The 17,047-nt window shown below is 40.6% G+C and overlaps 1 protein-coding gene across 1 annotated transcript in view; it reads left to right on the top strand.

Annotated features, from left to right (window-relative positions):
• Positions 1-944: 944 nt before the first annotated feature.
• Positions 945-17,047, top strand: part of Slc25a46 (solute carrier family 25 member 46) — a 29,681-nt gene continuing 13,578 nt past the window's right edge. The window contains exons 1-5 of the mRNA XM_004652479.2: positions 945-1,224; positions 3,523-3,565; positions 4,819-4,876; positions 6,255-6,332; positions 14,608-14,708. Of these exons, the coding sequence (XP_004652536.2) occupies positions 945-1,224; positions 3,523-3,565; positions 4,819-4,876; positions 6,255-6,332; positions 14,608-14,708 (560 nt within the window). The remainder of the gene's footprint in view (positions 1,225-3,522; positions 3,566-4,818; positions 4,877-6,254; positions 6,333-14,607; positions 14,709-17,047) is intronic.

Here is a 17,047-nt window from a genome sequence, read left to right as displayed (position 1 = left end):
AAAGAGACTTAACACGTTTGCCAAAACTACATCTCCTAACTCTAGAATGTGAACTGGCTGAAAACAAAGTTGATTAACCCTTTAAATGAAGGTTGTCTTTGACAGCAGCACGTCAGGGTTCTCTCGTGGAAGCGCTGGGCATTCTAAGCGTCCAGTGGGGAAGAGGACACAGGAAGAACTCATGCAAGATGCAGCCAGGTCTAGCGAGAGCCATCCAGACTGGGGGGAGGAGGCTAACGAACACAGGGAGAAGGGGGGACTCAAGAGAAGTCTACCGTGGGGCTCCTGACGACGCTGAGAATTCAGTACCGAGTAGCGCAGATGCACAGCGGGGAGGGGTGGGAAGCCCCCGGGCGGCCTCCGAAGAGCTGAATACTTAATGGCCGCACCGCACAGGGGAGCTTGTATGGGCGCGTGGGCGCTCCTTCGCTGTCACTGCAAGCTTGCTAAGACTGATGCTCCAAACTGCCTTGGCATTCCCTGGGCAGACCTTAATGTGTTCAAGATTCCACCCGAAAATCCCCAGAGCGGGAAGCAAGGCTAGGAGCATGACGAACTCGTCCCAGCTTTCACCTCTTCTCGCTCCCTTGGCAAAGGGGCCGCCGCCGGTCTGGGGCGCAGGCGCGGGCGCGGGCCCCACCAGCGCGTCCTCGGCCGCCTCCTCCGCGGGCCGCGCCGCCTCGCCCCGGGCCTGCGCTTCAGGAGCGCCCGGGCCGCCTTCCGCGCCGCTCCCCCTAGCAACCGCGCCGGCAAGGTGAGCGGAAGCGGCCGCGGTCACGTGTCCGCATGACTTCCGGGTCCCAGTCGTGACTTCCGGTTGTCAGACTGGGGACGCCGCGGCGGCCGCGGAGGGGAAGCCGAAGGGCCCTGGGCGGCCCGCGGCGGCGGAGGGGGCCGAGGGCGGCGGGTTCGGGGACCGGGCTGCGTCCTCCACGCTGGCCGCGATGCACCCGCGGCGTCCCGACGGGTTCGACGGCCTGGGCTACCGGGGAGGCGCCAGGGACGAGCCGGGCTTGGGCGGCGCGTTCCCGGCCAGATCCTTCGGCGCGGGCGCGGAGCTTGGTCACTGGGTGACGACGCCCCCGGACATCCCCGGCAGCCGCAACCTGCACTGGGGCGACAAGAGCCCGCCCTACGGCGTGCCGTCCACCTCCACTCCGTACGAGGGCCCGGCCGACGAGCCCTTCCCCGGCGACGGCCGCAGCGCGCAGGCCCAGAGCAGCGGTGAGGGCGCGGGGCGGGCTGGGGGGCGCGGGGAGCCCCGAACCGCGCGCCACGCCCTCTCTCTGTCCTCCGGTCGTCCTCTGTCCCCGAGCGGGCCTCCTCCCACCCCGCGGGTCCTCGCGATCACTGCTCCCCCCCAAAGAAAGTGACCCCTGCCTTGGGTGCAGGATGCATCTTAGGAGCTTTAGGGGGTTGCGTTGTGGTTGAAAGCGTGGCCTGAATCCAGAAAGAAGGAAATTGATGGTGGGAACTGTTTGTTGCCCGATGCCCTTTGGGAGCTTGGTTCTCTGGGTGTGTCCTGGGAGGAACTTGGCAGCATAGACAGATAGGGGTTCAAACCTGCCTCTGTCATTCATGAACAGTCATTTTCTGATGAGCCCACCCGACCTCGGTTTTCTCATCTTTATGATTTTGTACAGTGGCTGAGAATTTTTACAGGTGTTACAATGAATAACGCCTAATGCACTATGGCATACGTTTAATGTGATCCTTGTTCGTTTCCTTCACTTATCCTTTTATTTTTTTTTTAATTGGACATATTGGGAGGTCTGATTTTGTATCTCCAACCTAGTAATGTGCTTTACCTACAATTTTCCCTTCTTTTTTTTTGTTTTCCTTCCTATGACCTTAAAAACTCCACTCGAATTAAACACATCTACAGTTCCAACCTAGGGCTTGCAGTCAACATACTGTCATTGTAGAATGTCAGAAGACCTTTTTGTTTTTTTAATTGTAACTGCGCAGACTAGATATTTCAACATTCGTTTTATTCATAGAATGTAAACAGCTGACACCATTCTCTTGAAAATTTTAGAGGAATAGATTAGCTTATCATTAGGTATTAAGTATTCTGTCCATTGGTTTTATACTTGTTTCCTCAGTTTGGAATTAGAAATAATACTTAATTTAAATGGAAGAACTTTAATGATTAGTGAGTAAATGATGTTAAGATCAGTAACTTACCCAGTGCCATACAATTAGCTTTTTTACTTGTATGTAGTACTCTTTCATTGTGTCCCAGTAAACTTACTTATGTTACGAATTAAATGATTCAAAATATGCATCATTGGTGCATTATTACTTTCTTAGGCAGTAAAGTTTATTTTTTGTTATTTTCTTCTGAATTATATTGATGGTTCCAATGAGGAGAAACTTGTTAGCAAAACCAAAGGTTTATTTTGAAGTTGTTACCAAGTTTAACAACTAGAGCACCTGAGGGATTTACACACCTTCCAGAAATGTCAGTGAGTTTTCTGTAACGTTTTGAAGTACCCGCACAAGGGCAGAAGTTGAAAAGAGGAAAGTGAATATGTCAACAAAGGTTTTCTGTCTAGCTTATACATCTCTCAGGGCAAAAGTTTCACCAAGAACATGCTTCACAACTTGCCTGTTCTTACTGTAAGGGAATAATCACTCATTGTTTCATTTGAAAGGGCACTGGGTAAAGAGAAAGAAAAACTATCTTTTGTGCATTTTGTTGTTTAATGTCTAGTCTTCTGGCTCGTTTATCATTATGATTTTGCATTCTTTAGTCAGAAGGAAGACTGTTGTACAAACTTTACCATCACACAGTACCAATAGTATATATGTCCCTAGGATCCTATCATAAAGACTGAATTAAACAGCTATTCAAACTGTTTAAAACTTGAGGTTCTAAGAGGAAAGAGAGCTATGTGTACTATTTTGGTGACCCTAATTACTCTTCCAAATTAATAATTTTGAGGTGCTTTATTTGCAACTACTCGTTTAACAAAATGCCCTCCATCAGTAATAGTGAATCATTTTACCTCACAGTCAGTGCTGTAGTATGTCATTTAAGGGTCATCCATAGAGAATGCCTTGACTGTGGTCAGAAGTTCAAAACTGGTAAGACCTTAGCTCTGGGTTCTGCCTGCATGCTTGTGTGGTGTGGCACATACAGTGTTTTAACACTTGTTCAGATAGTTGCTGTTGATATTTTAAAGATTTTTAAATAAAACAGGATACAAAATGAAATAGCCATGACTTAGAAATATGTGGACCCATAGGCTCTTAGGGCAAAAATCAATTGAAATGAAAGAGTCACTGTACCTTTTAAGAAGATCCATACCCTGGAATTTGCCATGAGTCTCAGTCAGTATTTCAAAAAGTCAAATTGTCTCCCTACCCCTATCAGATTTTGACTTGTAAATTTAAAAGTTGAAAGATGTATGCTATCTGGAGAAAAATCAAGCAGTGTGCCACTATAAGAAAATATTTTTTTTGTTTTCATAATAAATTGAAATCTGGTTATGAGTAACCCTATTCTTTTTATTTTAGAACAGTTGAATAGATTTGCTGGATTTGGTATTGGCCTTGCAAGGTAATTTTTTGTTCAGTATTATTAGGATTTTAGAGTTTTTTTCTTTAATTCATAATATTAAATGATTAGTATTCCTTTAAGATTTTCTTTGGAGCAGATTAAATATTAAGTATTTTATAGGAAATTATTTAAAGTCCATAAATTAACTTTTCTAGTAAGAGTAGAAATCTCATTAATTTCATAAATACTAAATTTTATGATGGACATTATACAAACTTTCAGAATACATAAAATATCCCATCAAAAAATAATACTCCAGGCATGGTGGTGCACACTTTTAATCCCAGCACTCGAGAGGCAGAGGTAGGAGGATCTTTGTGAGTTTGAGGCCACCCTGAGACTATATAGTGAATTACAGCTCAGCCTGGGCTAGAGTGAGACCCTACCTTGAAAAAACCAAAAATAGTAATAAAAAATAATGAACTTTCTTCTTAAACATTTGAATGCTACTAAGTTATTTCACAGCACAGAGGGTACATTTTGTTATCAGTTGTGTATGTTTGTTTCTAATGATCATTTTAGTTTAGAAAATTTGTCAGTCCTAATTATGGTGTAATGAACACTAGCTCATGTATATTAGACTTGCATAATACTTACATTTCATACCAGAAATACCTGAATCATTTTTAATTGAGAAAAAAAAGTCTTATGTGCCTAAATAAATATGAGGATGGTGGTGTCAGTATAAATATAATCTGTTTTCTGTTCTCTGTTCTGTAACAATCTTTTTATACTTAAAGCTTCAGATCGTTTGTGTGTGTGTGTGTGTGTGTGTGTGTGTGTGTGTCACTGTAGAGCTTAAATATAGCTCCAAATGTTTTTCAGGGAATATTTTCAAAATAATTATTTGAGATATTAAATAGTAATTAATAATTAATGAAAAGGGTAGTTAAATATCCTGAAACCAAATACATCAAAATCAAAATTTTTAGAATGAGGAGCATAAAGAAGCAATGGCTGTTCATACAGTAATTTTATTCATAATATATTTTCTGAAATAAATGAAAATTAAATGATGTGGCATTTCTCATGTTAAATATACGTTAATCTATTTTCATCTGTATTCTATAGATGTTAATACAATACATGGCTTCACCTACCTACAAATTTGGAGATATAGTTTTCATTAATATTGAATGTCTTTAATAATGAATGTTACTTTAAAATTGTTTAAACATGACATGAATTATTATATGCTGTTAAGTAAAATTTGTGTGTATGTAGACATACAGATATAAATTATTTTTGTATAGTCTCTTTACAGAAAATGTTCTGGCCCACCCTTGCATTGTTCTGCGGCGCCAATGTCAGGTAATTATAATTTCTGTTAATTGAGACAATCTGATTAGAACTGTAGAGTTCAGGTAAATGCTTGTACCATTATTCCATGATAAACACTTCACAATCTATTATGTCAGTTCTCAACTTTTTAATCTTAGAACCTCTTTAGAATTATTTAGAATGTTGAAGATCTTTTGCTTATTTGGGTCCTGTCAGTAGTTAGCAGCTCAGAAATTATAACTGACTCAATTGTAATCTAGTTAAATAATTACAATAGTAAATTCATTAGATATTGACATGATATTTATGAAAAATAAGTGCTTTGTAAAGTTTTTACAAATGTCTTTACTTTCTGACATGATAGTAGTCAACTTCTTAATAACTGCTTCTCTAAGTTGTAAAATGTTATTTAAAAAGAACCAGCTGGTTGGTTAGGGCTAGGGGCTGTCTCAGGAATAGATTAGCTTTGGCACCAAGTTCCAGGGGCTAAACTTGACCAACCACAGTGTTTAAATCCTATGCAAGACCTCCCTCCTAGGAGGGGTCCTGACTGTGGAAAAAACTAGGCAAGAGAGATAAGAAGTCAAATCATCTTGGATTTCTAGCAAGTGCAAACTTTTCTACCCATTTTACCTTCAGGGGTCCAGTCTCCCTAACTCTACCCCCCTAACTTCCTGTGAATATGAACAGTGAAAAATATAATTTGATAATACTACATTGGTTCATGGTAAAGAGCCCAGCAAAGTATCAGTAGAGGAGAAAGGCATATAGTGAATTAGTGTCACTAAGAAAATAATATGAGTTTGTTAATTTTCTGGTACAGTAATGGAGCCATCAAGAGTTTTACCACATCAGGACAAATGCAACCATTGTATAACTTACCTTTACAAAATAGTAATTCTCACTTCTTTGCTGTTAAGAGTTCAAGACAGTATAAATTAGTACAAATGAATCTGTTTATTCTTATACTGAAAAATGTGATTTATACTTAAATAACATTGACAGTATAGGTGCCATAAAACAATGGGATTCATACAGATGTATTTTAAATTTTGATATTACCTTGTGATCTAGTATGTCTAATTTTGACCTTCTCCAACTGATTTCATAATTTATTCATTGACTACAATCTGTCCTTTGAAAAATTACTTTCCCAAGATGAACATTAGCAGCAGATATAATTCTAGGGTTTAAAACACCTCAGATGTCAACTGAGACTCTATTGATAGTCATAATTGCTAGGTATATTATACATTGCTTGGTATATTATATACCAAGAGTTTGTTTTAAGCTTATGGATACCTTATGTTAACTTTAAAATTTAACTTTTGTTTAGGCTGTAAGTCCACTTTAGCTTTTTCATGATCTTGTTATTTTTTGACAATAACAGAAAAAAAATTTTTTACAGGTTAATTACCATGCTCGGCATTATCATCTCACCCCATTTACTGTTATCAACATTATGTACAGCTTCAACAAAACTCAGGTGAGAATTAGTCTATGAGAACTGTTAAAGCTATATATATATTAGAGCTTGGTGATCACTAAAGTAAGCCATTGTTTTAATTTTGTTAGTAAATTGTTCCTTTTTAATATTTTTTAAATTTGTTTTTGAAAATTTCTACATATATATTACATTTTGTTCATATGTACCTGACATTACCTTCCCCTGTCCTCCTCAGTCTCACTCATCACTTTTCAGTGACTGGGTCACAGAAAAGATTGAATTCCATTCCCCTGGCAACTGTTAACTATCATGAGCTCATTAGTATAACAGAATGTAGACAGGTCTCATCATGTGTAGGTCTTGTGCAAGTACCATAGCTATGGCCTTGTCATGTCTAGATGCAGGAGTTCCACAGCTCTCCTCCCCATCTTCTAGCTCTTACATTATTTCCATACCATTTTCTCTGGAGGGGATGATGTATGTATTTAGGGCCAGATACTTGTCAGTCATTTCAGTAACTTGTAGTAAAAGCAGTGTAGCATAATAATCTTATCTTTTTGAGTCTCCCAAAATTTTATTTATTTTAGCAGAAATACAAACAACTGTGGTGAATTATAAGAATTTAGCAGCAGATAACATATCTGTACTATCAAAAGTCATATAATTTAGTCAGAGACAAGAATGTCAGCAGAAGATTATGGTACCATAAGATGCAATATTAGAAGTAAAAAGTGCTGTCAGAATATAAATGAGAGATGCCTTATCAAAACTAGGTTATTAGTTTTCTTATTACTATAACTGAAACACCATAATAGGCTCAAGATTTGAGGTGATATAGTCTGTCCTGGCAGGAAAGGAGGCAGGAGTTTGAGGCAGCTGGTCATATTGAATCCAGAGTCTGGTAGCAGAGCTACATGCTGGTGCTCAGTTTACTTTCTCCTTTTTGCTTTATATTTTGACCAGTAGGATGGTGTTACCCACATTCATGATATATCTTCCTCCTTCTTGTAAACCTCTCTGCAGTTATTCTCACAGTTTCTCCTTGATTCTCAGTCTAATCACATTGAGAGTGATGATTAACATCACAATTATAATTGAGCACTGGGTATGACTTGGAGTGAGCACTGAATAAGATTTAGAAAAACGTTAGAAAAAGGAACACTAACTTGTACATGTTGCTAGGAAGTCTTATTTATTATTATTATTTATTATTTATATCCTAGAGACAGAAGGAAAGAGAGAGAGGAAGAGAGAATGGGTGCACCAGGGCCTCTAGCTGCTGCAAATAAATTCCAGACACATGTGCCACCATGTACATCTGGCTTATGTGGGACCTAGAGAATTGAACCTGGATCCTTAGGCTTCATAGGCAAACACCTTAACTGCTGAGCCATCTCTCCAGCCCCAGGAAGTCTTTTTCAAGGTAGGCGCTCTCTCTACCCCAGGCTGACCTGAATTCACTATGTAGTCTCAGGGTGGCCTTGCACTCATGGCAATCCTCCTACCTGTGCCTCCTGAGTGCTGGAATTAAAGGCATGTGCCACCACATGGGCCCAGCTAAGAAGGCTTTTTTTTTTTTTTTTTCAAGGTAGGGTCTCACTCTAGTTCTGGCTGACCTGGAATTAACTCTGTATTCTCAGGGTGGCCTCGAACTCATGGCACTCCTCCTACCTCTGCCTCCCGAGTGCTGGGGTTAAAGGCATGCACCACCATGCCCAGCTTAAGAAGTCTTATTTTTAATGCTCAGGGCAGAGAAAAGATTTTATAAGTAGATGTTCAAAGACCAAAGAAAAAGAGATGTTATAATATTGGGGAATGGATTTAATGCAGTACAGTAGTACTTTGTAGCAGAGGTCTATAAGTAGGAGATATGAAAATAGCTAAAGAGCCGGGTGTAGTGACACATGGCTTTAATTCCAGCACTTGGGAGGCAAAGGTAGGAGGATTGCCATGAGTTTGAGGCGACCCTGAGACTACAGAGTGAATTCCAGGTCAGATTGGGTTAAAGCAAAACCCTACCTTGAAAAAATAGAGAGAGAGAGAGCAGGAGCGGGAGCTAAAGAATCAAACGAGAACCACTTACAACATTTTAGCAGGGGCCAACAAACACATTTTGACCACACCTGGATAGTTTGGCAGAATTCCATCAAAATTTAAAATTTTGTATATGCTTTGTCTTCTTGGAATTTGTTCACAAAATGATGCAAGGCTGGTGTAGTATTATTGCACACAATAATGAGATAGGGAATTATTAAATGCCTATTGAAAAGGTACAAGTAAAATAATTGATATATTTCTGTGATAAAACATCAGGTGGCCTTTAAAAGTAAGAGGCTACCTGTGGAATGATGTCTGGATTGTTTTCTGTGGTTCCAGGTAGTTATGTCTGTTAAAAATGAACAAATCAAGCTGGGTGTGATAGTGCATGCCTTTAATTCCAGCACTTGGGAGGCAGAGGTAGGAGGATCGCCATGAGTTTGAGGCCACCTTGAGACTAGATAGTGAATTCCAGGTCGGCCTGGGCTAGAGTGAGACCCTACCTCAAAAAACAAAAAAAAATCAAAAACTTTTGTATATCATTTCATGTCTGACTTAGACTTGCTTTAACCCAGGGCCCTGTCTATGTCTGACAACATCCTGAACTGCTAGTCATATCTTGGGGACCAGACCAGCAATTTCATACATATGGATATACTCTATAGACGTGTGAACAGTCTTGGGAAGATAAGCAACTACTAGGGAACTAGATGAAAAAGAAACAAATTTTTCTCTGGAAATAATATAAGGTTTTGGGGTTCAAGAGGGCATACCTAGACTTGTGAACCCCAGTTTTTGGGTACTTATCTAACTTTTAGCAAAAATTGATAAAATGGACTCAAGAAGGATAAATTACAAATTACTGTATTTATTTAGGGAGAAATCATAAGGTTTAATTAGGTAAAATTGGGATCTAAGAAAAGGATGGAGCAATTTCCCAAGCACATGGAAGACAGGATCTAAAAGCCCATGCAAAAGATTTAGAAGAAACACATTCATGGGGGAAGCAAAGCACAATTTATGGGGTTTAGGAGAAATTGGGATCTAGGAGAAATCTGGAGCAGTTTCACACACTCGTAGGAGATAGATTCTAGAAGTCCATGCGAAAAGACTTAGAAGAAACACACACTCTTGTGGGAAGCATAGCATCTACCCTGAACCTCCACGTGGAAGAAAGTTAAGAGATTACATGGTGATAGTTTAAGGAACATGTCATGGAAAAAAACTTTTCTCTGAGGAGTCATGAACACACATCTTCTCCCAAAGATAAGGCACAGGTGACAGAAAAATAACAATTGCACCAAAACCAGGGTTGATAACCAGTTAAGTTTATTAGGGTTACTTACAGAGCACTGGGGGTGAGGGGAGAGAAATGGGTATGCCAGGGCCTCTATCCACTGCATATGAACTCCAGATGAGTGTACCCCCTTGAGAGTTGAGCCTGGTATCTTTGGCTTTGCAAGCAAACCACTAAGCCATTTCTCTAGCCCCCTTATGCTGTTTTCTGTTAGCCATTCCATAAAACCATAGCAAGTTATAGTAAGCTTTAAAACAATTATAACAAATTTCTTATAAGAAGTCCCCATCTGTCTGCAGCAACTTGGGACTCACCTATCATCATCCTGGGGCCAGAACCCTGACACTGAGGTTTCCTATGCCTGCAGCCTCCCCTCCCCCCAGTTCTGCAAGACAGAGAAGCCAAGGAAGCAGAAGAGCCATCAGGGATTCCCTTGAGGGTAGTATAAACCCCAGTGAGGTCTGTGCATTAGTCTACCAGTCCAACAATGAGACTTGTTTGTCAGGCTCCCCATCAAACTGCCTGGCCATTTTGCAACCCAAGCCCTGCAGGGGAAGCACCAAGTGACATATTGCAGGTGCCTGCTCATGTGTAGCCCACTTTCATCTTTGTCTTGAAAAGCTGCCCTAGCCATAACCTGTAAGAGCAAGACAGATGAGTTCCCCCAGGTTTCTAGCATCTGCCTGGGACTGACCCCAGAGCTCATCTATTCCTTATTGACCCCTTGTGCCTGGGAGCATAGAGGACATCATAAACCTTAGGAAGACCTGTGCTGTTTCTACAGAGCAGGGGAGACAAAACAAACTTTGAAATGGATACATTTCTCTCAGAGCCAAAAGTCATGGAAAAACAAAGGCTTGAACTCCTGGCATTAGCATAGAGCCAGACACAATTTCAGTGAGAGAAACCCTTTAGATCTGGCCTAAGCATTACATCCACATTAAGCTCAGAGGCCTTTGCATAAATTTGCAGAGAGACTTCCATCATGGTTCTCCTCCTTCTAGTCTTTAATCTTTTCTCCCCAGCATTAGGCTGTGAAACAATGGGGTTCTCAGCCCAAGTAGCATTGACCTCCCCCCTTGCTGTGGGCTTGAGTCTAGCCATTTACAGGCCCAGCCAGCTAGCCCGCCCGTCAATCCACCCTCTTTACTGCAGAATGTGTTTGGAGACAGGTTTTATTTTGGGTCAAAGGGGAGTTGAGGGGGAGACTCTGGCCTTGAAGCTTCTGGTCTGACTACAGCTGAACTGTGTGTTTTGTTTTTCCATATTCCAGGGAGAGTTTTGAATTTCAGGTCTCCAGAGCAGCTCCTTAACATTGCTGTTTTACAACTTTTTTTTTTTTTAAGAGTAGGAGAATCTATATTTTCTCTGTCTGTAATATCAGTTCCACTCTAGAGTTCCCTCTGGGGGCCGGGGGCCATTTAACATTAAAAGCTGGCCATCCTAATTCACAGAGGGTCTTTAATTTCCTTGGTGTCATCTTAGTATTATAATCTCCTTAATATTGCTTTCTGAAGGTTTTTGTTTTGCTTTGTTTTTTTTTTTAATAATGTATTCTAGGACAGTGGACTTGCTGGAGAATTCACATTCTAATGAATTGCCCATTGTGTTGGTGTTGCAGAACAAAGACAAAGACTTCCTAGGCATGTATTGCTACGGACAGAAATTACTCTGTGCCCTCAGGGCTGTGAACCACATACATACATGTACACACACATATTCATACCAAGTGCACTTTTCATGCAGATTCTAGACAGCCACCTTCCGATGGGGTGATCTAACTGACCAGTCACAATGACTGCCACAGATTCCAGATAGCCACCTACTCCTGAGGTGAACTAACTGAGCAGTCACAGTGACTGCAGATAGATGATTAGTCTCTCTCTTCCACCTGCTTAGTAGGTTTCAATGACTGAGCTCCCTGGTATGTCTCACCATGCTGCTGAAATCCCAGATGATTTGTCCACTCTCCTCATTAGGTCACTGGGCAGCACCGTCTGATAACACAGGCCAGGGTCCATGGAGTCTGGGTTTCCAACAAAGACCAGCTGATGCCTCCAATCCCCCTTTGGGCCTCTTCTTGCTACATCTGAGTTCTGAAGCGATGGTGGCTCAACGGGTCAGCTTTGTGAGCACAGGTCACAATAGAGTTTCCCGGCCAATGCACCAAAAATGTTAGGGGAAACTGAGTCACATTGACATGGCAGCAGAGATAAGAATGGAAAATCAGAACATTTATTTATGTAGACATATACGCAGATGAATAATTTCCAAAGCCTGGTCCTGAGCTCTCATAGCTCAGGGGTTTAATAGACAGTATGGCAGGCAGTCTGACATCTTGAAGTCTTTACAGTATTGGTAGGTTTCAAGTTTCTAAAGTTACATGATTTTGTGACACAAACAGAAAGTTCCTTAGCAATAAAATCTGTGATAAGAATATACAAATGTAGGTCTGAAGAGAGATGGGTCAGCAGTTTAAGGTACTTGCAAAGCCTATGGACCCAGGTTCGATTACCTAGTACCCACATAAAGCCATATGCACAAGGTGACACATGAGTCTAGAGTTCATTTACAGTGGCTGGATGCCATGACATGCCCATTCTCTCTCTCAAGTAAATAAAATATATATATTTTAAAATAATGTACAAATGTAGAACAGAAAGCTGTTTGTTAAAAGGTGTTTGTGCCTATGGATGCACTAACCAGCTAACATACCAGCAGGCTACAGCCACATAGATAAGACTCAGGGCCATATTGTCTCCTTGGTAAAGTCTTATATAATAGAAACCGTTTTTAGTGTGTCATCTGGACCTGGTTTCTTTAATATCTTCTATGAGAGGTTACTTACAGGAATGTGGATGAGTAAAGGGCAACTGCATCATCACAAAGTACTGGATGGTGACATTGTAGAATTTACACCATGGAGTCCCACTTCTAGTTAATCTTATATATATAATCTGTAGAATATATAATCTGTCTTTTTCCCAAGATCACTTGCAGCTGGCAGGAAGCTGGGGTACACAATTGCTTCAGGTGAGGGTCTTATATCCCTCCCTTCCTCTATCCACTAGGGAGTTGTCAATAGCTCTATTACCATCACTATAGACCTTGTATCACTGTATTGTTCTGTTCCAAAGTTGCCATAGCTACATGGCTAAAGTGTTCCTTACCTCAAGATGGCTTCAAGTTATGCCCAGAGAAAAACACCAGGCAACAGAAGAATAGCAAAGGGAAAGTATCCAAGCAGAGTCCCAAGAAATTCAGATGGGTAATGAGTACAACTAGTCATCAGTTTTAACACCCATGGTAGAGTTTAGAGAAATTACATGTGTAGCGGGCTCAGAGTTTATAAGAAATACCCATGGATAGATCTAGAGTTTAGAGGAAATATGGACATTATTATTATTATTACATATTGTCTCAGAGAGATAAGAGAAAAATCATAATAGAGCCAAACAGAAATCTACCCAGGCCGAGAAAAGGTGCTCTCCAATATCCAGCCAAGCTGGATAGGGGAAAGGCAGACTTACATGTGTCCAAACAGAGATCACATGGCAGAAAGAGATGGCAATAGAGATGGAAAACAAGCCTTTATAATTAATGTAAATTGATTTTATCATCACACTTATGTATGAAAGTGGAAAACCTGATGGGTTCACAAATTCAGGAGGCTGACTCCAAAGCTAGCCCACTTAGGTGATATGCTAGACAGGGGAGGCCACAGAGGGCACTGCAGCCAGTGTAAATGAAACTGGATCAGACTTGAGTTTCATTCCTGCCAAGGTGAGGTGACATCTTCTGGTTCTTTCTTTGGCCTCCTGTCCCTAACTACCTTAAAGAAGCTTTAGTTCTCCTGTCTTATTCAATTGACTTTATTACATCTTTTAATTTTACTGTGTTATTTACTTATAACTAATAACACTGACTAATAACATAGATAAATAATAAGACTAGTTATGTCACTTATCAGTACTGGTATCATGGAAGAGTCGAGGTAGAAATACTGAAACTGTAGAATTGTCAGATTTATAATAGTTATAGCTTAAGGTGAGGACAGGCATGGATTTGTAAGAAGATGAGAGCAGAATTTGTAACACTTGACAACAGATTTTATTGGAAGAATGAGAGTGTCTCAACTGGACACTAGGATGTACCAGCTGTCATTTAAGAGAGAGAGAGGAAATGCAAGAGAGCAATTGTGTGAATGGGTATTATTGAGTTAAGTTGGAGAAATACAGGTTTTCTGATATCTGTAGGTCATCCAAACAGTAAGACTCACAGGGAGTTTGATGTATAGATAATAGAATTACTCAAGAAGTTAGTTGATTTTTGGGAGTATTTAATTAATTGGGGTGCAGCTTGACCAAAACATAGGCCACCTAGCAAGCACTCAAATAATGATATAGCCAGGCACATAGTGATGCACATTTGTGTAATCCCAGCACTTGGGAGGCAGGAAAATCAGGAGTCCATGGCCAGCTTGGGCTACATTAGACCGTGTTATAGTTACTTTCTCATATTAACACTGACCAAAAGCAGCTGATAGGAGGAAAGGGTTTATTTTGGCTTACAGTCTCAATGAGCAGTTTCATCTTTGTGGGAAGAGTATGGCATCAGCAGGGAGCTGTCACGAACCTGGGTGGAAGAAGTCCCAGTACTGGTCTTGGCGCTGATCTAGTAAACCTCAAGGTCTGCCCTCAGTGACTGACACATCCAAATTGCTACCAGCTGATCTTCAAGCCACATGAGGCTGTGGGGAACATCTCACTCAAACCACTAGAGTCCCTGTCTCAAAAAATAAGAAATAAACAATAATGATGAAAATTCCTGTAGTTGTAGTTCTCTAAAAGATTTCTATTAGAGTTGTACCTTGTTAGAACATACCTGCAAACATTCAATATTAAGTTTTAATTATTTATTAAAACGTTTTGTGTTTCATATCTATTTATTAACAGACACAGTAACTTTTTTTCATTCTAGGGACCACGAGCCCTATGGAAAGGAATGGGAAGTACATTTATTGTCCAGGGAGTCACACTTGGAGCCGAAGGCATCATTAGTGAATTCACTCCTTTACCAAGGTATATTTTGTCATTTTAAAATATTACCTCTATATCAAATTTTAACAAAATTTGAAAATCTCCTAGAAGATTATGAATCTGAAATTTGAAGTGGCTAAGAGAAGAGACAGACAATAGAAGTGCATTATGAATTGTATCTTGCTGAATGAGTGTGTGATCAGGAAAATGCTTCTTGTTCTTATATCTGTCAAGATGCATCTTTCAGCTCCCACTGCTGTTTCACACTTAGAGGACTGCATTTCTGTGCTTAGCTAACTGCATTGCCCTCTTGCTTCTTATGTCTAGGCAAAGTGTGAAAGTAGGACTTGTCACTCTTGACACTATCCTACAAACACAAAGTTCTGTAACAACTTAACAAAATGCTGAAAATTTAGGTTGGTAGTATGGAAAACGTTGATCACTAGGGATGGGAGCATTTAATTTGTTTCAAATGATGACACTATTTTTAGCTGAGGACCTTAGACAAGTAATGTTACTCTCTGAAGCAGAGATAACAGTAGCTTCAGCTTTTCAGCATAAGAAGGAAAAATAGAAAATGGGAAGGCATCAACTTTTATAAAACTTTATCATCTGACTTTGTTACTCTGTACACAAACAGACTGTGAGTTGTGTGCAAGTATACTTTTTCTTTATGTTTTAATTTTTTTTTGTTTATTTATTTATTTGAGAGCGACAGAGAAAGAGGCAGATAGAGAGAATGGGTGTGTCAGGGCTTCCAGCCCCTGCAAATGAACTCCAGATGTATGCCCCCCCCGCCCCCCCCCCCCCCCCCCCCCGTGCATCTGGCTAATGTGGGTCCTGGGGAATTAAGCCTAGAATTGGGGTCCTTAGGCTTCACAGGCAAGCGCTTAACCGGTAAGCCATCTCCAGCCCTTTTTTCTTTATTTTGAATCTTAATAAAGAAGATAAAAGCTTTCTTGTGTTACTGTACTACCTGAATTTAAGCTTTTTGAGCTGAGCTAGTTTTACCCATTTTATAAAGTCATAGAGAAGCAAGGAAGAATTGAGTTGGGTTTTTTTTTTTTAGTCTTGTAATCATTTATTTAGTGTTTCCTATTATTCATCCCTTAGTCAAGTATATTCCAAGGGCCTTAAGGGCAGAAACATCTTCATACATATAAATTAATATTGAAGTATTAAGAATGTACTTTGTATGGATACATCATTTGTTAGTACCATCTTTTCCCTCCTCCCTGCCTCCATTGGGGCCCTCCTAATTGGGTTTGTGGAGATTGCCCATTGAGTTGTGGATTATGCTGTGGGAACAGTAGTCAATTACTGAGGGAGAGGCAGTGCCTCTGGGCATGAAGTCCCACCTGTGAGTTGGTCTTTGTTTTAATACTTGATTCTTAGTTTTCCTTTTTCCCCCTCTACCTTAATCATTTTAGGATTTCACATTGGCTTTGAAAGGGAGACCCAGTTCTTATAGACACAACTCACCGTGTCTATAGCCACAGTGTTTATGATGTTTGCATTCTTAATATAAGTACAGTAATATTTTCTGAAGCCATAATAAGAGTAATAGATTGGGAGGGGGCTGGAGAGATGGCTTATCAGTTAAGGTACCTGCAAAGCTAAAGGACCCAGGTTCAGTTCCCCAGTACCTATGTAAGCCAGAGGCACAAGGTAGCACATGCATGTGGAATTCATTCACAGTGGCTGGAGGCCCTGGCATGCCCATTCTCTCTCTTTCTCTCCATATGCCTCTCTCTCTCCCTCTCTCAAAAATAAGTGAACAAGCCAGGTGTGGTGGTGCACGCCTTTAATCCCAGCATTCAGGTGGCAGAGGTAGGGGAATCACCGTGAGTTCGAGGCCATGCTGAGAATACAGGGTGAATTCCGGGTTAACCTGGGCTAGAGTGAACCCTACCTTGAAAAAAATAGTAAATAAAAATTTAAATAATAAATGTGGCAGAATGATTTACAGAGCATGTAACATTTTGTTTATAATTATAAGTCAGTTGTAAGATAGGAAGCCTCATCCATTGTTTGACATCAGCTGTGTCTCTAGCTTTGTTCATGCCCAGTAAGTCACTTTAGATCAGTCTGATCAGAGCTCGATCCAGGTTTCTTTAAGGTTCTAGAAAGGAATGGTGGTGGTTGTGTTGTCTCAAAGTCTCATCTTTATTTTGCACTTCCTTTTTCCTTATTTTTTTCTGCCCTTTGTTCTTCCTTCCCCCTGCTCTTCCTTCTCTATCTGCCCTTTTCATATTTTCTTCCATTTATCTTCTCACTTATTCTCCATTCTCTTCTCTCTGACTTTTCCCTTGATTCCTTTTGTCTGTTTCAACTTGTCTTTCCTTTCTCTTTTCCCTCTTGTTTCTCTCCCTCCAGTTTCT

This window comes from Jaculus jaculus, chromosome 13 (genome assembly GCF_020740685.1).
Source record: "Jaculus jaculus isolate mJacJac1 chromosome 13, mJacJac1.mat.Y.cur, whole genome shotgun sequence".
NCBI lineage: Eukaryota > Metazoa > Chordata > Mammalia > Rodentia > Dipodidae > Jaculus > Jaculus jaculus.
The sequence above is the reverse complement of the archived record's forward strand: the minus strand, read 5'-3'. Positions and strand labels throughout refer to the sequence as shown.